Source organism: Notothenia rossii (assembly GCF_949606895.1).
Source record: "Notothenia rossii genome assembly, chromosome: 8".
NCBI lineage: Eukaryota > Metazoa > Chordata > Actinopteri > Perciformes > Nototheniidae > Notothenia > Notothenia rossii.
Window position 1 is genome coordinate 57,048,356 of NC_136906.1, and position 24,289 is coordinate 57,072,644.

General features: G+C 43.4%; 2 protein-coding genes across 7 annotated transcripts; one reads left to right on the forward strand and one right to left on the reverse strand.

The window, feature by feature from the left end:
• Positions 1–1,505: 1,505 nt before the first annotated feature.
• Positions 1,506–7,197, reverse strand: LOC307015803 (uncharacterized protein). Of its 3 annotated transcripts, none has more exons than XM_079644655.1 (5): positions 6,368–7,197; positions 6,059–6,238; positions 5,745–5,953; positions 3,902–5,651; positions 1,506–3,796 (listed from the first exon to the last, which is right to left on the reverse strand). In XM_079644655.1, exons 1-5 carry the CDS (start codon positions 6,630–6,632, stop codon positions 1,572–1,574), a joined length of 4,629 nt encoding a protein of 1,542 aa, XP_079500781.1. In that variant the 5' UTR covers positions 6,633–7,197; the 3' UTR covers positions 1,506–1,571. The 3 variants fall into 3 exon arrangements, with proteins under 3 accessions (XP_079500781.1, XP_079500780.1, XP_079500779.1); XM_079644654.1 differs by having other exon boundaries at positions 5,745–5,980; XM_079644653.1 differs by having other exon boundaries at positions 5,745–6,238.
• A 5,053-nt stretch (positions 7,198–12,250) lies between these two features.
• Positions 12,251–24,271, forward strand: LOC307014230 (uncharacterized protein). 4 transcript variants are annotated; one of them, XM_079642068.1, is made up of 19 exons: positions 12,251–12,631; positions 13,544–13,618; positions 13,715–13,840; positions 16,753–16,837; positions 16,983–17,011; positions 17,095–17,185; positions 17,288–17,337; positions 17,802–18,818; positions 19,012–19,188; positions 19,996–20,064; positions 20,154–20,285; positions 20,496–20,619; positions 20,716–20,867; positions 20,997–21,096; positions 21,189–21,265; positions 21,401–21,509; positions 21,630–21,690; positions 21,867–22,024; positions 22,115–24,271. In XM_079642068.1, exons 8-19 carry the CDS (start codon positions 17,857–17,859, stop codon positions 22,118–22,120), a joined length of 2,127 nt encoding a protein of 708 aa, XP_079498194.1. In that variant the 5' UTR covers positions 12,251–12,631; positions 13,544–13,618; positions 13,715–13,840; positions 16,753–16,837; positions 16,983–17,011; positions 17,095–17,185; positions 17,288–17,337; positions 17,802–17,856; the 3' UTR covers positions 22,121–24,271. The 4 variants fall into 4 exon arrangements, with proteins under 4 accessions (XP_079498194.1, XP_079498192.1, XP_079498193.1 ...); XM_079642066.1 differs by lacking the exons at positions 12,251–12,631; positions 13,544–13,618; positions 13,715–13,840 and adding an exon at positions 16,013–16,559 and having other exon boundaries at positions 19,015–19,188; XM_079642067.1 differs by lacking the exons at positions 12,251–12,631; positions 13,544–13,618; positions 13,715–13,840 and adding an exon at positions 16,014–16,559 and having other exon boundaries at positions 17,805–18,818.
• Positions 24,272–24,289: the final 18 nt, after the last annotated feature.

The following is a 24,289-nucleotide window of genomic DNA, read 5'->3' on the forward strand; positions in this document are numbered from 1 at the left end:
ATTTTATTTTCTTAATGTCTTTCATTTTTTGTAAAGCACTTTGAATTGCCTTGTGTTGAAAAGTGCTATATAAATAAACTTGCCTTGCCTTGCCTAATAAAGATTTCATGTGACACATAAAATGGATTTGTTGATGGGAATTAATGTGAATAAACTAACTCTAGGTTAACGGTACTCTTGCTATCACTTCTCACCGACACTATAAACCTTGTCCCTCATGCTAGCCCTGACAACACCGGTAAGCACACCTTCATCTAGGCTGCACTGTTTTACGTGCCCCGCTTGTAGTGGTTCTCTCCTATCTACACTCTTCTTGTCATCTTTGTAAAACGATATCAGACTGGTAATTGACAGAGCCATGACTTCTAGTTAAATTCAGTGTGGCTAAAATGAAAAGCTTTGTTAAAATATGCAAGCGCAAAGTCAGCTTTATTGTAAAAAATTCTACATGTGTTATACATCCAGAAATATCGAAATATCGTTTCCCCGATGTGACATGTATACATAAAACAAAACAAAAAGGGCCTAGATAAACGTGGTATGCATGAAACAAAACAAAAAGGGCCTAGATAAACGTGGTATACATTAAACAAAACAAAAAGGGCCTAGATACCCGGGGTAGCCTATAGAGTTTAAAATGTTAATATATTTAAAGTGTTCAAAGTGCAGTTTCAGTGCAAGTCAGTTGAAACGATCTTAAGTTGGCGTGACGTTGAAGTCGTGCGACCCCGCTGCTGTACTGGCTTGTAGTTCGTCTATGGCATAACGTTAGCATTTTGCTTCTGGCGACTAGATTTATGATTCAAAAATTATAAAAGTAGGGTTGACATGTGGAGATTATCCGGCTGAACAAAACGTGATCCCTCTCTTAAATGCGTGTCAACCACAGACCTTATTTCGCGCTATTTTCCAAAATCCTATGGAGAAATTGCATTGGTTTTTGACGAAGGAACCGGAAGAAGTTTACTTCCGGGTTTTATGAAGCGTCACTGCGGTTCTCTATTAATATATGTATTTTTGAATCAAGCATTAATCTTTATTGTCTTCATTGTTAGTTTCCACATGCCTAAGGCCCCGGCCCCACGAGGACGCATACGGCTAAACGCATAGGATTAACGCAAACGCAATCGCAAAAAAGCTTCCGTCCAAACGCAATATTCACCGGATAGTGTCTGTCCACACGAGACAGCTCCGTTTAGCTCCAACTAGTTAGGGAAAGTTAGGTATTTTTTTAGCCATATCGTGAAATAATTTATTACCAATAGCTTTTTTTACCATATGTTCCTATAGGTGTCTAGTAACACCTCCCGATTTATCCACAGCCAAATCCTCTGGGAATTGCCTTGAGAGCCAATCAAAGTTAGGGTGCCCATAGGGCGTGGGTAAAAATAGTGAAAAAAATGTTTCTACCAAAAGTGACTTTTGAGATGTCTAACTAGGGGTTTTTAGGGGTGCTGAATCTGTCCCAGTCATTGGTTTTGAGTAAAAATGACTCCAACTCCATAAACAATCCATAAAAAGTGGTTTTATTGAACAATTGCAAATCAAAACTAGCGTTATTAGTTGACATTTTAACAAACCTCATCAAACTCCCCTGCATCTCCCTCACTATTATTATCATCTGGCTGGTTGATGTTCTGGCAAGAGTTACCATGACAGTTCCCACAAGCAGAAATACATTTGACTCCTTGCTTTTTACAGCAGCACCTGAGAGTGCCACAGTCACCTGCGCAGTTGCAGCAGACTAACTTCAGAAGGTAATCTGGTGCCATGGGATCTGTTGTAGGGACTGGTTCATAACCATGTTTTCCTTGTTTCCATCCATACTCAAGGACATCCAAAGATGGACTTTGTAGCATTAGCCAATCTCTGGTCTGGAGATATGCCCGCAGTGAGTGCTGTGCTGCAGCTCCTGTAGTTGGAGGCAGTTTCTCAGGCTTGATGCTCCCAGCTGCCGCCCGCTTGCTGAAGATATCAAATCTTAAATCTTCCAAATCTCCAGATGGATTACCACGGAATATGTTCTTGAACAGTTCGCAGCCAGCTTCGATGATGTCACTTTTCTTGGCTCTGATGTCACAGAACACATCCATGGCCCGCTCTGATTTGTCAGTCTGGCAGAGCTTGCTGAGCAACGTTGGTTTGCTAAACCCAGAAATTGCTGATACAGTATCACAGCCAGAGAAGCTATGTAGGAATATAAGGTATTTACGGTACCTCTCCGGGAGTGCCTCTCGAATCTTTCTGACATCATAAGATGTATCTTTAGCTGTCGTGAGGAAGACCGGGTGGTTTGCCCTATGATGGACCAGCATAACCAGGACGTCTGTGTCCTCAGCCCTCACCTCAACAGAAGACTCTATTGCCTCATTTAGTGCTGCAGACACGATGGAGGTGTCAGCATCATCAGAGCATAGTTGAACACTGATCCTAGCTCTTTGGAAGGTCTCAGCAAGGAGCAGAATGAGCTGAGCCTTGTTGTTCTTGTTGTCAAGAAACCTTTCCCGCGGAATGATGTTTTTTAAGTCTGGACGAATCTGAATGTCACAGCATGCATTCTTGGTTCGTCTCAGGTGGTCATGGTCCTTGGTGGAGCTACCATATCCATCAAAGACCACAGTGATCCGGACGTGCTGGCTACCCATGGACATCACAAACCGGAGGTAGCTCTCAGTGATGTCCTTCCACGTGAGGTTAGCCTCCCATTTGACGCTGTGCAGGAGCCAACCGCCATCAACCACCAGGCTTGTGCAGGTTAGTTTTTCAACAGGCTCCACAAAAGCCTTCAGGAACTTTGCTAGGGCAGCCTTGTCTGGCTTTCGCAACTTCTGATTCTTGTCAAATAGAGACATTGGTGTTGGCGTCAACTCAAAGCGCAAAGCTTCTTTGGTCTTGACTTCACGCTCACTAATGATGATGAGGCGGTTGAAGAGCTTGAGTGAGTCAGTGATTAGCTTCTCTCCATTGATTTTAGGAGCAGATCTGAGGCTTGCCAATGACTTGACCTTGTGCTTGGTTTCCATTGCATCCAGAACAGTTTTCCCATCCATCTTGGCCTGTATGGCTCTGCCAACCTCCTCTGCCTGATCAGCATTGACTGAGTCCCCAGGAGTGCTGCTGAACCCCGTCGAGAAAGATACCAGGGTCTTACTGTCCCGTATGGAATCAAAGGGGTTGACTTCCTCCAACCATCCAACTATGGCATTAACAGAGTCATTGTCTTTCTCCATCTGGGCTTTTGTGATGTCTGTGTGGATAGGTACCCTACGTTTGTTCATTACTCCTTCAAGCTCCTGGTGAATGAATGAGAAGTGGTTGAGAGTCTGAACCCAACACTTGTGAGCAGATTTGTTCCGGAACCGCCCTCTGCTTAAACCACCTGAGGATTTGGCCTCACGCATGAGTGTGGTTTCTATTGTGATGTCAGTCCATGTGCCTGACCACTCATGGTCTGAGAACCGGACTACATGGTTGCCATACACAGTAAACTTGGACAGAGTTTCCTGGAACATGGGACAGTCCTGTCGCTGCTGCATTAGTTGTACATAGAGCCTTGCTCCCTTTGCGTACTGATGGTGCCCTGCTGCTGCAAAGGTGTTCAGCATTCCAATGATGCAGCTGAGGTGACCTGTGTGGTCTGGGACACGCTCACTCCTGATAAATACCTTGATTAGATCGATTCTGCCATAGTACCAGACCCAGAGTGCAGGTGTTCTTCCAGCCTTAGACAAAGTCTTCAACCTCTCCTCCATCCTCTCCTTGAACACAGTGACTATCCTTGGTGTGTCCATGGAACCTGTTAGAGATAGACAGTTTTAATTGTATTACTACATAATGAGAAAATATAATTCGGCATACTCCGAGATAGTTTGAGACACAGATTAGGGAAAGGTCAAATTACCTCTTTTCATTTCTTTTGCAGTCCTGATGAAGTTCTCCATGTCTTCATAGTCCTGCTCGCTGAACGCAACATCTTTCAGCAAAAACTTGGTAATTGCCGCTGATGCAAGAAGGTGGAACCGGATGGCCTTAGCATAAGCCCTGCCTGAGAGAATGTGTTCTGCAGTGTTGCTGCCTGGGTAAACTAGCTGTATCAGCTCTTGCAGCCCTGAGTCTGCCATAATAACCCCAATAGAGCCCAGGAAGCTTTTCAGGAGATGAAACCCTCCTAGTCTAGTGATGATGGGCAAGTCAGACTGGAGAACTATCTGAGTTGCTTTCAGCCATATTGGCATGTCAAATGTGATGACAGCAGGAGACTGACCGCTGCGTAGGCACTCCATTAGAGTAGTGTAGATGGTTCTGTACTCGTTTGGGTCACCCTCAATGATTGGAAGAAACTCAATGAGGGACTTTTTCCTGCATTCAGTTTGATGTATGGATTTCATGAAGCCATTCCAGTTCGGATGTTCAAATGTGGCGTTGTAATTCTTGATAGCCCATCCTGCCATCCAACCAATGTCCCCTGACTTCAAAACCGGAGGGTCTTGGTGGAGATCAGCTATGGGAACCAAACGGATGTCTGCCAATCCTGCTTTGTTTTTTGGTACAAAGGACAGTATTTTCACCTCTGTTGCTTTGAGAGTTGCTACCTTTTCCTCAACTGCCATGTTCCTCCTTGGTATGGTTGTGTGAAGCTCATGTTGTCTTGTTGCTGGAGCAGGAGAAGTTACTCTGATCATGCCCATTGCATGGAATGCTGTGTTTCCTTGTAGTGAGGCAATGTTGAGATCTATATTATCACCAACACATTGATGAACAGTGCTATCGGCAGGAACAAAGAGGGCAAATGTTTGCTGATTCTCTTCATGCATTCCAGAACCACTCTCCTCTTGCTCCTCTGGCTGTTCTGCAGATAGGACTGCATCGACCTCTGCTTCCTCATGCTCCACAACATCTATACCATCTTCATCTGTGATTATGGTATCCTGGTCCATGCTACCACATCCATTTTTCACGTTCAAGTAACAATACTTGTAGTGATGGAGCTCAACATATGATTCAGAGTATCCTAAGTGATGAATACGGTCAATCAACCACTTTGATCCAAACATGTGGTCAAGCTGAATTGTAAGTCCAAGTTGGGAGGGCATAACTCCTGATCGAGGGCGGTATGCTTTCAGCAGGTTCTGTCCCCACATTGCCACCTTTTCTTCAGTTTTTACAATTGCCTTCAGCAACTGCTTGAGGCTGTCAGGAATCAGAGCAAGTTGGCTCTGTGTATTGGTCATGCTGTCTACTGAGGGATACTGCTTTGTGTCGAGTGAAACTCTTGCCAAGTCTCCACAGATCAGATGAATGGCAGTGGAAATTATGAGGTCTTTAAGTGCAGAATCATCCATGGTTTGTGAGGGGTTGATGACCTGCTGATGGTAGTCTCGGAGGATTGCCTCTGTAGTGTCTTTTAGCCACACAATGAATCTTCCTCCCTCATCTAATGTGAAACAGAGAGACTCCTCATAATGTTCCTGAAGCTTTTTTTTAAGATACATCCGTCCATATGTGAGACTTTTGTCCTCCGTGGGGTCAAGTTCTTCCATCTTCATGTGGATCTCAGCGAGACTTGTTACACCATGCTCCACTTCTTCATCCATCCATTTGCACAGTTTCTCAAACAGCAACTGCCTCTCCTCATCTGTAGGCCGTCCGACCTGTGGGGGAAAAACAACTTTTAATTGAAATGATTGGCTTCAGAACCTTGTCTACAGAGTCTGGGACTTCTGGTCTTGAAAAAAATATATTACCCCAGAGTTTGTAACTGGGTTCTCGAACTGGGACCTGCACCGAAGATGATACAGTGCCTCTTCAGCTACCAAATCTATTATTCCAGACAGGCGACCAGCAACTTCAACTCCCCAGGCATCTCCTCGTCTCACAGCTGTCTCCAACAAATTCCTTTTCAGTCTGTCCTGGAAGCGATTGTCAGGTGCACGATACAACTTCCGGGCTGTGTCTGGGTTATAGCCACATATATGATTTACTAAAGAGAGTTTTAATTTGAAAAAAAAGAAAGACCTTTCAAACTCATTCATGAGAATGTAGAAGACAGGCAACTTACTAGGGTATTTTACAAGCATTTCAACATTGATGCTCTTATTGCAGAGGATACAAACATCACGGTAGACCAGGTGTGCTGATGGGGTTTGGAATGTGGAGCTACCAGCACTTGAAGTACTTGGCCCAGACAGTACGCTGCGTCTTTTCATCCTGTCTGATCGTTGGTCTTGAGCATCTTGTCCTTTGGATGGATGAAAGACAATTTCGTGAGCTTTTATTCATGCCACAAAATGTATTGGATTGAAATGATGAGTTGAACGGAATGATTGACAGAAAGTGGCAACAACATTGACATAATGAAAAAGAAAACCTGAACGTTTCGCAATGGATACACTTCTCGAACGATGGTACAACTCGGTTCTACAATCCAAATGGTACTTCAGCTTGGGGTCATCTCCATCATTCCAGTCCTCATGTAGTCTGTTGATCAGCATTGCATCATCTACGATCTCAGAATAAGATAATAGCTGCTGATAACCTTTGTGAGTGACTTTTGAGAGTTTTTGCATTTCAGTCCCAGGACCACCACAGATGAAGCACCTCAAACCATGACAATTTGTGGTATCAACTTCCATACTGTCCTAAAAAGACAAGACAGCTCGGTGAACAATTACTTTTTCTTTTTGTTTACTAGGCAAGGCAAGGCAAAGGCAAGACTTATCAAACATATCATGCAGAATGGGTCCACACAGCCACATTAATAGATTATGTGTAACTATGAACAATAATCTCACTTTGAATCATATAGTGAGCCCACTATAAAATGACACAATTTACAACACAATTAATGTTGATCAATGACACAGAGACTATTTATAATGGTTTATTTAGCTAAGGTACTAGATTTGATATTAGCCTAATGTTAGCTAACTTAAGCTGGATGCTAGCTAGCAAGATTCATTTTAGGCTGTAACTAAGAGATAAAAATGATGCATGGGCCTATAAATAAATGTATAGCCAACTAAACTTTAGAAAGCAAAATTATTTACTTACCATGTCAGAAAGTAACTTTGTTGTGGGCGTGTTGGAGCAGTGGTTAGTGTCTTCGACTGGTATACGGGAGGCCTGGGTTCAATCTGCACGCTTTGAATAAAAGCAGCTGCAAAATACCTCTACCTTGATATTCTCCACGTGCAGAGAAGTAATTATACTCAGCACGTACCTAGCAGATGTCATTACTGTAGTGTCTTTTAAATTCAGAGTGGATTATTCAATGTGTAGAATACATTTTTCACCCCAAATCCATAGGTTAAATTTGACAGATCAATATTTCAGGGTTAAGGAGTCATTTTGACTCAAAACTAATGGCTGGGATAGATTCAGCACCCCTAAAAAACCATAGTTAGACATCTCAAAAGTCACTTTTGGTAGAAAAAATGTTTTCACTATTTTTACCCAGGCCCTCTGGGCACCCCAACTTTGATTGGCTCTCAAGGCGATTCCCAGAGGATTTGGCTGTGGATAAATTGGGAGATGTTACTAGACACCTATAGGGACATATGGTAAAAAAAGCTATTGGTAATAAATTATTTCACGATATGGCCAAAAAAATACCTAACTTTCCCTAACTAAACCGCTGGAGAAGCTGCAGTACATATGCAGGAGCATAACTTGTGGCGCTGTAACTTCCTCCACAAAAGCAGCGAAGAAGCATGGTTGTCATGGTTGTATGGGCTAAGAACAGTCTCATAATACACACATGCACACAGAATTATTCACACTTGTATTTTATGATCCGCAAAAGGAATCCCATTTTTATTTCCGGATCCACGCTTGTGTTTTTCAATGCACACACAAATGTGTTCCGTTTCATATACATGTAAATAAAATCCAAATACAGATTTTTTTTTTACATATATGTAATTTTGATTCACACATATTTGTTTTCCGTTTAAAACCTCTGAACCTACAAACACAAAACGCTTTCTGTGCACGGATCGCTGTGCATTCGTGTGTGGGTTTCTGAGACTCCCCTGACGGTCACCCTATCTATTCGTACTTGTAATTTTTTCTATCTATAGCCAATCAGATGTCTCCTCAATTCTAAGGGCCAATCACATAAGCGCGCCCCCACGAGGGTAGATTTCTTGCGTTCATGACGTAGCGCTTCATGTACGCATTTTGCGCAGTCCGGAGCTGACAGGTCCATGGAGCCTGTCAGCAGGCGCTAATCTCAGGACACCTCCACTGTCAGTACATTGCCACTTTCCGAACAGGAAATGCACGCAAATACAAGCCTTTATATTATTAAGGTACAGCGCCACTTTCCGAACCATTGATGAATGCTTGTGTACACAAAAACGGCAGGCAAAACCCTTTTAAATGTGTGTTTCCTGTATGGAGAATACAGCTGCTTTATTTATGTCTGAATGAATTAGTTGTGAGTGTGGAGCGAGCAGCTACAGGTTAGCTTAGCCTAATCGATCAGTGCACTTCGAAGCCAGTGCTAGACAGTGAACTGTGAACGGGGGGAGCCCCGCCGGTCATTATGTGCCGATATTCACTCTTAATAGTTTGATCGGTGCTCTCTATAAAGGCAGATCAGGAGAGCTGGATCTGATCGACATGGACACGCGAGTGAAGTATAACCGGACGCGAGAGAGAGATCAGATCAGCTGCTGAGTCTGACGGAGACACGCAGCTCCGCATGATCACCTGATGCTCCGCCCTCTGTTTAGCGAGCTGACCAGACTGCGCAAAATGCGTATATGAAATGTCATGAACGCAATAAATCTTACCCTCGTGGGGGCGCGCTCATGTGATTGGCTTGGAATGAAGGAGACATCTGATTGGCTATAGATAGAAAACATTACAAGTACGAATCGGGTGACCAGCAGGGGAGTCTCAAAAAACCCACACAGGAATGCACAGCGGATGCACAGGAAGCTGTTTGTGTTTGCAGGTTCAGAGGTTTTAAACGGAAAACAAATATGTGAGGATCAAAAATACATATGTAAAACTTTTTTCTGTATTTGGATTTTATTTACATGTATATGAAACGGAACACATTTGTGTGTGCATTGAAAAACACAAATGTGGATCCGGAAATACAAGTGTGAATTATTTTGCGGATCATGAAATACAAGTCTGAATCCTTCTGTGTGCATGTGTGTATTATGAGACTGTTCTGAGCCCATATGGTTGCGCTTCTGTTTATTCTCCGCGGTGGGGGCCGAGGGAACCAGGCAGAGTTTTTCGCCAGTCAACGTGTATTAAAGTTTAAATCTTCCGGACAAAATTATAAAGTGCCGGTCAAAGGTCTTCTTTGTTATTTATTGAGCTTTAAAACAAATGAATAACGAATCTATATAATATAATAATAAAATACATGGAGCCTCTCTTTTTCCTCCCTCTCTTCGGACAGCGTCAGTAGCCTCATCCCAATACCCCTCCTCGACTCCTCTCTTCCCCTCCTCCGGGACTTGACCCGGAAATCGATCAAGACACGCCATTTTGAAGGACGTCCCAATAGCTGAAATGCACACGGAGGAGTCGAGGAGGGGTGAGGGAGGAGAGGTGCGGGAGGAGACGAAAGGGAGGATACACGCGAGCAGACTACGCGGAAGTGTTTTCACTACTCGCGTATAAAAGCCCCGCCCCCACCTTCACAGCTGGTCGATTTCAACAGAGGAAAACCGACAACTGGAAGATGAGTGGAAAAGCGTCACATAAATGTATAAGTGCTCACAGCTCCGTGGGAATTATTTTGTGCAATTCATTTCTAAAAGGCTTTCACATTATTATAATTATATTTTAATTTAAATGTAGGCTACATTTTACACCAAAACGGAACACAAAAGCAGGACTAACCATCATACATTGAATTCCTTGACTAACAAGAGAAAGATTCATTAATTTAAATAAATATTTAACCAGAAATGGGCCGGTTCTAAAGGGTTATTCAGTTAAGCCCGTTGAGAAGGCTGTGCGCATGTCATCATTAACAGACGTCGTTTAAGAGTGACGTTTGAGTGAACGAGGACATCCCAATTAATACCTGAGGACTCCTCTGTCCTCGTGTCACCTCCTCAGCCTCATCCCAATACCCCTCCTCGATTCCTCCTTTCCCTCACTCGTTTCCCTTCCTTGCGTCTTAGCTCCGCCTCCGTAAGACGCGAGCGAGAGACACGAGGAGGTGACGCGAGGACAGAGGAGTCCTCAGGTATTAATTGGGATGTCCTCGCTCACTCAAACGTCACTCTTAAACGACGTCTGTTAATGATGACATGCGCACAGCTGTATCCCCTCTCAACGGGCTTAACTGAATAACCCTTTAGAACTGGCCCATTTCTGGTTAAATATGTATTTAAAGAGCAACTTCCAGGTTAAAGACACCAGTGAATAAATGTGTAGGAAAATGATGAATACACTAGATTTTCAAAAAGATATACAGAAATATACACTACAGTGACATCTGGCACCGTTTTTTAAAGAAATGTTCACTTCCGCATAAAAAAGCCTCGGCACGTGACCTCCGGCGTGTGACGTAACACGGGGGACACAAGGGGGAGAGCGGCTGGTGTAACGTATTAATAAACATGGATCCCAATGCTAGTTTCGACACAGAAGACACAGAAGAAGTTGAACATGAATATTCGAATGCATATGACGGACCACAACCTTATAATTATGAGCCTGCTAGGCGTCCAAGAGACCAGGAGCAGCCAAGGATTAGAAGAAATAACGGCCATCGGAGAGAAATTGAGCTGTGGTGTGAGGAGAACCAGTGGAGAACTGGGCAGCTATCTTGGTGAGTGACCGGCGTTAGCTACAGAATGTTAGCTAATGTCACATCACAACATTGTAAAGTTAGCTATCATATATCAGGCTATAACTAACGTAGCATTGATAATATAGTAACGTTACTGGCAGGACGGTTGATACTGATCCATAACAGAAATTAATGCGCAAGTATCAGCCGTATCTCGCGTTACCTAATGCAACTCCACACTACGGTGCTGTGTACCGGAGTGGAGACGCGCGATACGGCTGATACTTGACGATCTGGCGGAGAAAGGTTGTGGAGCCTCCGTTGATATGCCGTTGTAAATGGCTTGATGGAAAGCAGGTGTGTAGTCGGGGAGGGTGCACAGCTGATTGCAGCAGGTGAGTGGAGGTTGAGCCGGGAGCCAGGAGTGACAGCCACCACGCCCACACAAACAACACAGACAGGGGGAAACAAACAAACACAAAGGAGACGGCTGGAGCAGTACAGCCAACACAGCGTTACCTAATGCAACTCGACACTATGTCTTACGGTGCCGTGTACCGGAGGGGAGAGAGAGAGAGCAGCGAAGGGGGGGGGGGGGGGGAGGGGGGGAGAGAGAGAGAGAGAGAAGTAATACGGTTTCCTGATAAAGCTGTGGAGAGTATGTGCTGCAGGGAGGTGGATGCACAACGCACCCAGGAACGAACGCTAGCTCCGGTCCTTTTTACTGTGGACTCGATGTCCTGACAGGCTGGTATTTGTGCAACCTGCACAAACACAATACTGCACCATGATTACAAATGGTGAAATACAATGTAAAACTACTGAAAAATAACAGCTCCGTAAAACACAACCGCTCAACTCAACGCAACTCCACTATACCCGCGGTCAGAGAGCGGAGATGTGTCCCCTGTGTGATGTAATATGACGCGTTCGACGTATGACCTTAAAAAAAAGCCGTTTTTAAGAGCAGAGCTCAAAATTGCTCCTTTCCCTCTGAATTCCTGCCCTTATGTCTCGTAAAACATATCAAATCCTGCATTCACTTTTTTAATTGTAATTTTCAAGCAAGTTTAAGCATAAATGTAGAAAAAATAAAAACCAGCAAGATGCTCTTTAAATGAATGAATCGTTCTCTTGTTAGTCAAGGAATTCAATGTCAATTTGGTCCTGCTTTTGTGTTCCGTTTTGGTGTAAAATGTAGCCTACATTTAAATAAAACTATAATTATAGTAAAGTGAAAGCCTTTTAGAAATGAATTGCACATAATAATTCCGACGGAGCTGTGAGCACTTATACATTTATGTGACGCTTTTCCACTCATCTTCAAGGTGTCAGTTTTCCTCTGTTGAAATGGACCAGCTGTGAAGGTGGGGCTTTTATACGCGAGTAGTGAAAACACTTCCGCGTAGTCTGCTCGCGTGTATCCTCCCTTTCGTCTTCTCCCGCAACCCTCCTCCCTCACCCCTCCTCGACTCCTCCGTGTGCATTTCAGCGACGTCCTTCAAAATGGCGTGTCTTGATCGATTTCCGGGTCAAGTCCCGGAGGAGGGGAAGAGAGGAGTCGAGGAGGGGTAGAGAGGAGTCGAGGAGGGGTATTGGGATGAGGCTACGATGTTCAAGTGTGCACTCAATCGCATTTTCTATGCTCAACATCTTTCATTGCGTGCTCAGGATAGAGGCACAAATATAACGCCATACTTATCCAGGCTCACTCCGGTCAGTGTCGCAAATCGCGTGCATGATTGTTTACTAAATAATCCTGATGACAAGGAAAGGCACTAAAAAATGAAGAGAAATTATCTTTCTGGAAGCGAAACAAGGAAGAAGAAAAAAGATGAATATGAGAGAAAAAACAAGAAAGTGGTAAGTAAGTTGAGTAGATAACGAATAAATACGAAATAACTAAATGTTGCTCGTCTAATCTTAACTGTGGGATAGAGAAACTTGAATTACGTAACTTCCACTATAATGAAATTATTTATTTTGTTTACTTTGACGTTTAACATGACATGAGTTAACCTAGCAGAACAGTATCTGCTCTGCTGGCCGTGACATTACCGAGTCAAGTGTGCGCAGCCTAGCTTAGCTAGCTGGCTGAAAAAACCTAGAAGCTAGAAATTACAGTTGCCGTTGATGTGTTAGCTTAGCTTAGCTAGCAGGCTGAAAGAACATAAAGCTAGTAATTACAGTATTAACACGTCTTCATTAATCTTTTTGGCATTGTTACTGAAATAAACATGGTCTCTGCCATTTCTACATTAACGTTTCACCCGTTGTTTAATGGGGCACCAGTAATGGGAGTAATTTGGAGGGGGAAATCAGCTAACTTCTGTAGGCTAGTTAACTGATTAAGCTGTGTCCGAGTTAGCTAACTGTCAAGCTATGAATGTTAAATTAGGAAATGTAGATGCTAGACATTTGGACAAGTGTACTCTAAATAACTTATTTTGAAGTTAGTGTGCTATGTGTTGAGTGTACTTTATTGTATTTTCCTTCTCTGTAGTGTACTCCTCGTGGTTTTATGATGATACTGAAAACTGTATATTTCAACCTTAGTAGCCATAGTGCAGGCTCCAGCACAATCCTCTGTATTGGAACCATGTTCACTTACATTGTCCCTTTCAAATTAAATGGAAAGAGTAAACAATAGTGGAAGCTATCCCCAAGAACAACATTCGAAAGCTGAATATGAGGAATTTAAATTATATAAAGTGAAAGCATTTTGAATTGTTAACATGTTACTGTTATAAGTTTCACTTTATTATCTATCCTCAGGATCCTTTCTTAAGTTTCTGGCACCAGCAGCAGCAACGTAAAAGGATAAGGTGCCCCCTCCAAATGCTGATGATGGTAAGTTAAGTATTCCACTTTTAATTGATTATACTGTGCATTGCACTCCAAATATTCCTTGTAACATGATATTCCCTGTTTCTTTTTTGGTTATAGCAGTTCAGTCAACATCTGCCTCCAGTGGGGCGTCAATATCTACCTTGAGTGGGGCGTCAACATCTTCTCATCATGAAGATGACACGTCAACCCCTACCTCCAGCAGCACTACCACGACTACAAAAGGTTTGATCACATCAGACGACCCTGCACAATGGCCAAATATCCTAAATGATAGTGAAAAGTGCGCACTAGTAACAAGAGGACCAATACAAGAAACAGATCTAGTCTTTCCGCAGAATACTGAAAAAACTTCACGTAGATTTACAAAGGAAAACTATTCTGGTTTTAATTGTTCTTTATATTTATATGTTGGATTTATTTGTTTTTGTATGTCTTTTATATTCATATTACTAACTAATAACTAACTTTGAAAATAACAAAAATGCGAAGTTGTTAAATAAAAAACTTTTTACATTTAGCAATTTTTTTGTTGGTGTCACAATGGTGATGAAAGCTGGTTTGAGGGTTCCCCAGTGAATTTTTGCCTCGGGCCCCCACAGACCCTAGAATCGGCCATGTATACTGTGTCTAGCTAATGGTGGATGTTGAAGCTTCAACTCTTAGTAATGAAAAGTTAAACTACAATAATTATTTATTTGTTTGTATTTTTACATAAGAAGGAAAATCAAGATGGAATCAGCTTTTAAAAGAGTTGGTGTAGTTTTCAATGTTATTGGAGCTAAGCTAGTTACTAGCTTCGCTTCATGTGTGAGCTAAGCTAGGCTAAACAAACATAGCCTAAGATGACAAACAATATGAAAGTGTTTATTTTAATAACATTTTAAAAGACGCATTGGAGTCAGTGTGCGAAAAAGTACACGTCCCACCGTCCGGGACGTGTTATTTACAATATCGGACAAGTAGATCTTTCAATTGACTGGTCCGGCGGACAAGTGAAGTTTTTCACCCTGATGTATTGTCAAATTATTGATAGATTCAGTTTACAAAAGGCAGAATTCATTCGCAAATTGTACGTGTCCGCCATTGTTCGTTTAGAAATGTTAGTTTCGGTTCTGCTTGTCGATTCCTAAGGAAATGCATCTCGCCGCTTTCTGTACAGTTAGACGGGGGCGGGGCGGGGCGGGAAGTGTAGCACAGTGGCAGGGTTGGGAAGCAAAACTTGGTTCCGAGTAGGAACAAATAACAATTTTCCGGTCCCGGGATTGATCAGAGTTGTGAGGACAGGAGGCGAGGCCGAGCCCCGCGGACCGCAGCTCTCTCTCTCTATGCTCCGGATCAGCTGATCGCTGCATGGTGCAGCTCAGCATCTCTCTCTCTCTCTCTCTCTCTCTCTCTCTCTCTCTCACTCTCTTTCTACGCACAGCAGATCCGCTGCCCGTTTAACAGCCTCTTCTTTGTCAAACTTTCTTATGTTCTTTCTCTAACACGTAATTAAGGTTATTAAGCGTTTTAGCTCCTGTGTTGTTAATATTGACCGCCATTTCCTTTATGAAGTGAAGCAGCCTCCCTGTGTCCTCGCACTGTCCTCACATCCCCGGACCCCCAGACTCGGAGGAGCACAGGGATGTCAGTATTTTTTATGAAGCAGGGTATAGAAAGTACATTATTGAAATGAAAATACTATTTACTTACTTTTGCAAACAGTGAGCAGCAGGACAGCTGCAGCATGTGTATTGCAGGACATGTGTAAGCGTCTTTGAGTTTTAGAAAAGCGCTAGGCCTATAGGCTATAAATATAATGTATTATTATTATTAGGCCTATGTGTTGGACATGTGTGGTTAGACTCTGTCTCACAGGCAGGTTGCAGTGTAACATCAGAGGAGACTGGGCCAATTGTACATTCTCAAACTGCACCATTTAGAACTAACTAAACAATGCAGAGATTATTTTTTATATAATTGTATTCAATAACCTTAAGAAATTAAACAGTATGAAGTGATTTGTAAATAGGAATACAGATTTGACTTAATGTTTTCATAAATATATTTTTCTCCCAGTTTGTCATGGGACTTATTTTTACCCTCTCAAAGAACCGGAATCGAGAACCGAAAATAACTGGAATCGAAAATCAGAACCGGAATCGTTAAAATCCAAACAATACCCAACACTATGTGTGATACAGTCAAATCCTACTGCTCACTTACGTTAGCGGTGTCGTAAAAACCGTGGGAAAATGTCAAATATGATCGCAAAGAAGAAGATTCCAGTGGCCCCAATTTGTGTCCATTCTGGACAAGTGAAAAATGAATTCGGACAAGTAAATTGCCAAACTCACTTGTCCATGGACAAGTACTCTCTAAAAACTTTTTCTCACACTGGGAGTGTATTTCTATATATAGGTAATTTAGATTTATAGATTTTTTTCACATTACATTTCTATTCACACATCATGTATATGTAATGACATGCTTGTATAGCATTCAGTATGTGCTATACACATGTATTCTTGTATTGTTGAGATATCTTCTTTTTTTTGCTGTAACATGGTTTTATTTATTTTGAAGACATTTTTTGTGAATTCTTTATGGATGAGACCGAGCATTCTATTGTGTTTGTTGTGTTCTAGAATATTTAAATGACGGAATGTGCCTTGATCTATTGCCTTGATACATCATCATTCTTACATTCTAGAACTATATTTCTCCTGTGCCCTAGGTAACATTCATTCTTAGTGAAGATTCAGTTCAGAAACCGAATGTTAACGGAGAGTTGAGTCTAACTTCTGGTTAAAAAAAAAAGAATTGGAAAAATAACCAAGATGTTTAGCGCAGATTGGTTCTGTGGTGCTTTTTCTTTCCTTCGTTCGAAAAAGGAAAAGCAAAAACATGCCACAGATGATGTGGCTGTTGACAGCAAACACTGTCTCAGCTCACGCTGGAGGTAAGAACATTGTTAAAAGTTCATTTAATTGTGTCCTAACTAATCATTTATACACACTTAGTTTAATTAGCTACCATTTTTAGTGTTTTGATGGATTTAATTTCTTTGTAGATAGTTTAACTTTCATAAAAATAATACTTGCATATGGATAATGCTTTATATCTGGCTAAACATTTTCATCTGTGTTTCTCAGTAGAAAAAGTGCTGCTGCTTCTACAGTCTCAGCAAATACAGTGAAGGCTAGTAAGAAGAAGTCAAAGGAGAGTAGGTGTAGCAAGGTATGTTTGACAGAAAGTGTCAAAGCTTCATGTCCTTTAAGTCGACTCTACCATTATTATTTAGATTAGTTTATTTGTAAGTAACCACAATAACCAATATGTCTGACATTGTTTACTTATTATTGTTGGTCTTTTCCCTCTACAGAAGAAAGGAAATGTTGGAAGAAACGAAAGGTACGTATTCTCCATCCTATTTTGGGACTATTGTGAACAAGTATTTCGTTTTACAATGACATAACCAATACTTTTCTCTCTAGATCTGTGACCACCTTAACGGTCTCATCTACCGACACAAATGGGACAGCCAAGAAGACACGTTGGTGGAATAAGCTTTTTAAATGGGGCAAGGTATGTTTCACAAACACAGCCAGAACTCAACACTAACCAGTGACTAACTAGTCACTAAATGAGAGTAAAATCTGATACTGAAGTTTGTTTTTCCTCCAACAGGGAAAATGTCAGGTCTCACCGGCTACAGATACCAGCGCAAAACAGAGGAGGTAATGACAATTATTTTATACTGCTTTCACTGTCTGTCAGGAATAAAGAAAGCCAGTCTTTAGCTCCCACACATAAAGTAGTGCTGAAAAGATTTTTCGTAAAATCCAGCAATTAGTCAGCACTTTTCGATCTTCATGTTCCCTCATCGTGAAGTTAATCGTGTTTTTTTTTAATGGATATTTAGTTTGATGGCTGAAAAAAGGTCTGCATTTTACACAAGCTTAAAAGATATTCAAGTTTTGTTTTGGGATGTGAAATACGTGGTACACTTGTGCATTTGTAATCTTTCTCACTTGGACATATGATCAATTGTACAGTACTTGGGTAAACATGACGTCCATCTCACCTGGTTTAGATTTATTCTGGAAGGGATTCAATGTAACAAAGGACATTTAGAATTTTGTCACGGATTGTGCCAATAAATAAAACCTAACATTACATATCAATCTGTTTCTTCTTCCAGCAGCAGTCCAAAATCACCAAAAGAGTCCAGCTCGTTTTCTCACCAGGATGAGGTGATGCTGTTTGTTCTGGATGAGGAGTTTTATGATGACCTGTTTGATAGGGGCCTGTTGCCTGAGCAGCCATCCAAAAGCAAAACCAGCAGCAGACCTGCAACCCCTCAAGAGACAGACAAACAGGAGTCAATCTTAGAGTCTCACCAGGATGATGTGGTGCAGTTTGAAAACGACCCTTCTAAGCTTTCCGGCAACCTTTTTGAGCTTTCCGACGACTCCCAGACGGAGCTTTCCTGTTGCAGTCCTGGAAAACCAAAAGAGACAAACCAGCAGCAGAAGTCTCACCAGGATGAAGTGGTGCCACTTGTCCCAGACCAGAAAGTAGTCTTGTTTGTGGATGACCTTTCTGAGCTTTCCAAGGGCTCCCAGGCTGAGCTTTCCCGTAGCAGTTCTGGAAAACCAAAAGAGACCAAACAGCAGCAGAATTCACACCAAGATGAAGTGATGCCAGTATCCTCAGAGCTGGAAGAAGACTTGTTTGTGGATGACCTTTCTCAGCTTCCCGACGACTCCCAGACGGAGCTTTCCTGTTGCAGTCCTGGAAAACCAAAAGAGACAAACCAGCAGCAGAAGTCTCACCAAGATGAAGTGGTGCCGCTCGTCCCAGATCAGAAAGAAGTCTTGTTTGTGGATGACCTTTCTGAGCTTTCCCACGACTCCAAGGCAGAGCTTTCCCGTAGCAGTCCTGGAAAACCAAAAGAAACCAAAAAGCAGCGGAATTCACAGCAAGATGACGTGATGCCAGTATCCTCAGAGCTGGAGGAAGACTTGTTTGTGGATGACCTTTCTCGGCTTCCCGACGACTCCCAGACGGAGCTTTCCTGTAGCAGTCCTGGAAAACCAAAAGAGACAAACCAGCAGCAGAAGTCTCACCAGGATGAAGTGGTGTCGGACATCCCAGAGAGGAATGAGCATTCCGACGACTCCCAGGAAGAGCTTCCCATCAAGACAGAATTGATCAGGTAGGTTAAAAATACCTCCACATTTACTGATGACACTTTTACTCAATATCTTAGATTGCAAAACGTCCACCATTTAGCGATTTTTATTTTTATCAAATAAGCTGTCTGTCTATAATGATATCATAATATGTGAGGGCCTATCTGTCATCTTTATCACACACTTTAAATGTCAATCTGTTTTTTCTTTCATCAGCAGTCCTGGCACTCCAAAAAAGACGAACAACCAGAATGGAGTGGTTCCGGTCGCCCCAGCTCTCTCCCTCCATGGTGGAAAACCAGAATTCACAGACGATACGTTTTTGCTGCCCATCTGCAGCACCCTGAAACTGCAGTCCAAACAGGAGACGTGCATTAAGGAAGAGTTTAACAAGTGAGCTAAGAACTGATACACTCCAAATTAGGATCTTAGATTCCTAAAGCTTTACGTTATAGGACCATTGACACATTTTTACTTCTTTAAAGGTCCCATGTCATGCTTTTCCGGTTATTACCCGTCCCCTTGTGTGTTATGAAGATTTTTAGGCATGTAAACGGTCTGCAAAGTCACAAACCCTCAAAGTACACCCTGTAGCGAGTAAAACTGCTGCCCCAGAACGCCTCGTTGGAGATTTATGTTTTTCCATTGTTTTCTTCCTGGGTACAGTGACGTGCCCATACCCAAATGGACCCATTGGTCCAAATGGACCAATCCGTGAAGCCGTTACGTTAGCTTTTCTCAGCTGCAGCTCCGCCGATTTCCCCGCCCGAGACTGCGGGATGCAGCGAGGCTGTGAGTCTCTCACACAAACTCCCAGCCAGGCTGCGGGGGTGTGTGTGTTCGGGCTGGTTTCGGGCTGGCTTTCGCTGTGTCTCGCTGTCTCGCAGACGGCCACTGGGCTCATAGGGAGGGGGGGGGCAGGAGCTAGGATACACATACTATACAGAGATGCTGTATGAGAAACCAATGTGATTTTGGAAAATTGCACAATATACATTTATTTTAGTAGACCTCAACAATGGAATTATGATCAGTAGAAATGGCCATGACATGGGACCTTTAAGAGGCAAGATGTTTTTACTTATTCTTCTCCCTGATGGTTGATTTGCTTCAACATTATTCAGTGTGTGTTGATAAAGACACTTTTCAAAGCGTCTTGTCATATTTATTGACTGTGTGGTTGTCTTTTTCCCTTCCAAGAACCCCAAAAACTCCAGATGGCATCGGTGATACTGTGAAGGCTAAACCCACCAACATCAAGTGCTTGGGGTAGGTAACAATTCAGTCAAAAATGGGCTTTAGTTTATGATTTTTCAGAGAAGAAGAGATGATATTGAGTGCTCGTGTTGCGTTTTCAGACTTCCAAACCTCTCAAACACGTGCTATATGAACTCCAGCCTTCAGGGCCTCCTGACACTGGAGAACTTCATCCAGGACTTACAGGGCCAGAAGCAGGTCTGGGATCCATTATGTGATGCCCAACTGTTAAGGTAAACACACACACACACACACACACACACACACACACACACACACACACACACACACACACACACACACACACACACACACACACACACACACACACACACACACACACACACACACACACACACACACACACACACACACACACACACACACACACACACACAGAAGATGGAATACCAGATCCAACCCTTCTATTTTTCCTACTGCAGAGACTTCCTAGCGATCAAAGACGCCCACACCTCCAGCGACATCAACAGTAAAAGGGGCCTCCTGTACTCATTCAAGAATGTGGTCTCTGTTCAGGCTCCAGAATTCCGCGACTACGAGCAAAAGGTGAGTCAGCTGATTTCATGTTTGATTATATCTCCTCCTCCTGATAGTTTCTTCTCTGTGTATTAACCCCTCTGTGTGTGTTCCGTGTTTTTACAGGACGCTCATGAGTTCATCACATCATTCCTGGGCCAGATGAGGAATCTGTCCCCACTTCTGCAGGACATCGCAACCTGCATGGGACAAACATACACCTGCCCTGTGGAACGCAACATGGTGTTCCAGATGGAGAACATTAGGACATGCAAGAGGTAAAACCATACAGAAAAATATCACAAAAACGTTTTCCCCCTAAGACACGCCCTGGTCTGGTTGAGCAGGTGGTTGTGTCTTGACCTCTGTGGCTGTATTTTTACACAAATCGTTCCTTTAATGTGCAGATGCGGAAAACAGTCGAGAAGAGACGAAGTGTTCACAAACCTGTCCCTGGATCTGTTTCCTGGAGTCTCTGTGGCTGAGATGCTTCAGGAATACCAAAAGGTAAGACTCGCCTGTCAAATCCTCACAGCCTGAACACTCATGTTATGTTATTTTGTAGTGTGTAACACTGTTGTGTTGTGCCTGTCCTGTAGGAGACCAAGTTGGAATACAAGTGCGAGTGCGGAGGAAGAACATCTGGCCAGAGATCAACTTTTAAGACCATGCCAAAGTGAGTGACATCATCATTAATCATGAAAAACTGCGCCACACTATCCCAAATAAATGATTTAAGTTCATGATAGAAAACCGATTAAAAAAAAACACAGTGATCGATCCTTAACCATCTTTTTTTCTTCTTCTGCAGAGTGCTCATCTTGCACCTGAAGCGTTTCCGGTTAACTTCCGACTACAGGATGGAGAAGTTACATTACGCCATCAAGCTGCAGAGCAACCTGCAGGTGTCTGGCAACGAGGTAAAAAAACAAAAGTCACCTGAAAACAAACAGAAGCATCGGGCCAATTGGGAAGTGAATACATGTGTTTTTGCTGCTGTTTTATGTGTGTGTGAAACTCACTCTGTGTTTCTTTCTCAGGTTAACACTTGCTACAGTCTGGTCAGCACTGTCAGTCATCTAGGCTACAGTGGAGAAGGAGGTAAAATAATCAAACACTGTAGGCTGAATGGGACCTTCAGTTTAGTCATTAGAAACAAGAATTTCTGTATAACTTGGGAAATACAAAAGCAAATACTGTATTTAATGTCTGGTATCACTTAAAGCGGCAACTCAATGTTTGAACAAAGATCTCTCTCTTTCTCTCTATGTCTTTAGGACACTACATCTGTAACAGCGTTCATCCCGACGACAGTCCAGACAAGCCAACCGACAGGTGGCTCACCTTCAACGACTTGGAAGTCGTTAAAACAACAGGAGTATCTGTGTGTAAGCAGCAGAAGGAGTCGGCCTACATCCTGTTTTACAAAAAACAGGTAAGAAGACAGCTCTGATCACAACGTACACTAAGGTCCAGGAGATAGAACACATCAGTGTATTTACTCTGAGTGTTTCTGTATTCTCAGGAATAGGAGGTGGTCCAGCAGGAGTGCCAGCGCCCACAGATCTAACGTGGGGCGGCAGAACAGGTGGAGCCAGGTAAGACACAATCAATGATCATCCTGTGTATACTGTCTGGTGTCTTCTGGATGTTCGCTGTCGGGGCCGCAGTTTGCAGTATCTCGTGAATTGGGAGGATATAATAATAATAATAATCATAATAATACTACATGACACTTATATAGCACTTCTCTAGAAACTATATATAAAGATATGTTCCTGAGGAGCGTTGGACGTGGGGGCCATGAGGCTAATAATAACCAGTGAATAATAGCTGGCTTGATGTATCGACCGACGAGCAGGTTCTACGATGTGGGGGTGTGGGTGAGGCAGGGCTGAGTCTTTATAGGAGTCTGGATAGCAGAAAGGGTTTCAGCTGGTAGGAGGCTGCTCTGACTCCAGCACATCTGCAGAGAATCAAAGATAGGGAGAACCACTCAAGGAGTGGCATTGATAACCCAGGGTAGTGAGTCAAAAGTAGGTCAACAGAGTGGATGTAACAGTATCTCCCCCGCTCTATAATAATAATAATAATAATAATACATTATATTTCTATCGCGCTTTTCTTGAACCCAAAGACGCTTTACATTTGGGAGGGAGGGTAGACAAACAAAACAAAACAAAAACAAAACAAAAAAAGAAACAAAACAAAACAGAAAAGCAGTCAGGAGGAAGTTGGTTGAGAGGGGGGGGGGGCCTTATGGATATACAGAGTTGAAGAGATGGGTTTTGAGGCGGGCTGGAACAGGGTGAGGGACTCAGACTCACGGAGGTCTTGGGGGAGGGAGTTCATGATGCTCTATCCCCGAAGCGCCGGAGTTTGTCCTTGGGGATGGAAAGCAAACCGGCTGAAGTGGATCTGAGGGACCGGGGTGGTTGGTTGAGGATGAGGAGGTCAGGGGGGGTAACCTGAGTGAACTGGGAGAGGCGGCCGTGGGGAGGAGGGCTCGGGAGGTCCAGGGGGATGGGGGGAGAAATTGTGGCGGTGGACGTTGGGGGAGATGTTTGTGTGTCAGATGCAGTGGATAGGGAGAGATTAATGGCAGTGATTTTGTCAGAGAAAAACTGGAGGAATGAACTGCATAAAGTGGAAGTGGAGGAAGAGAGGGTGTCAGCACAGGGTTTGAGGAGCTTGTTGACGGTGGAGAAGAGGGTCCTGGGGTTATGGGAGGGGTCGGTAAAGATGGTGGAGAGGTAAGCAGTTTTTGGGGCAGTGAGGGCGTCTCTAGGTAGTGAGATGGAGTTTGTAGGATTCATGGTGAACTGTGAGGAATGGTTTCATGGTTAGGCGTTCAAGCTGGCGGCCGGTTTGCTTCAGCTTACGGAGTGCAGGGGTGAACCAGGGTGAGGAGATTTTAAAAGTGACATTATTCCTTTTGAGGGGGGCCAGGCTGTTGAGGGAGGGTGGAATTAAGTAGGTTGAGTTGTTCATCGGGTGCGCTGAGGTTCGAGTCCAGGGGGAGAGTAGAGGATAGCAGGTCGGAGAGGTGCTGGGGATCGACAAAGCATCAATTACGGAAGGCGATGTTCCTGGATGGTGGACGGGGGAGGCGATGGTGAACTGTATGAGTTTGTGGTCAGAGAGGGGAAAAGGGCAGGGGTGGAGGTCGAGTACTGGGAGGTTGGTGGAGCAGACAAGGTCAAGGATGTGTCCTTTATCATGGGTGGGGAAGGTGACATATTGGGTAAATGAGAAATTGTCCAGAAGGGAGGAGAATTCAGAAGCGAGTTTGCAGGTGGGGGAGTAAATGAGGATAACTGTCAGTGAGGGAGGGGCTTTAAAGGCGAGGAATTCGAAGGATGGTACTGAGGGGAGGGTGAGTTCTGTAGACCGGATGTTCTGGTTGTAGATGACAGCCAGCCCACCACCACGGCGTGAGGGGCGGGGTTTAGTGATGTAATTAAAACGAGGGGGGGATGTTTGATTGAGGGAGAAGAAGTCATTGGGTTGTTGCCAGGTTTCAGTGAGCAGAAAGGAGTCGATGGATTTGTGCAGAATTATTTCGTGGAGGATTTGGGCTTTATTGTTAAGTGACCGGATACTGAGGAGGGCAACATTGGTCAAGTGGGGGGTTGGAGGGGTGGTGGCAGGCTAGAGAGGTATGAGGTTGGCCAGGTTAACAGCGCGGGGGTGGGCAGTG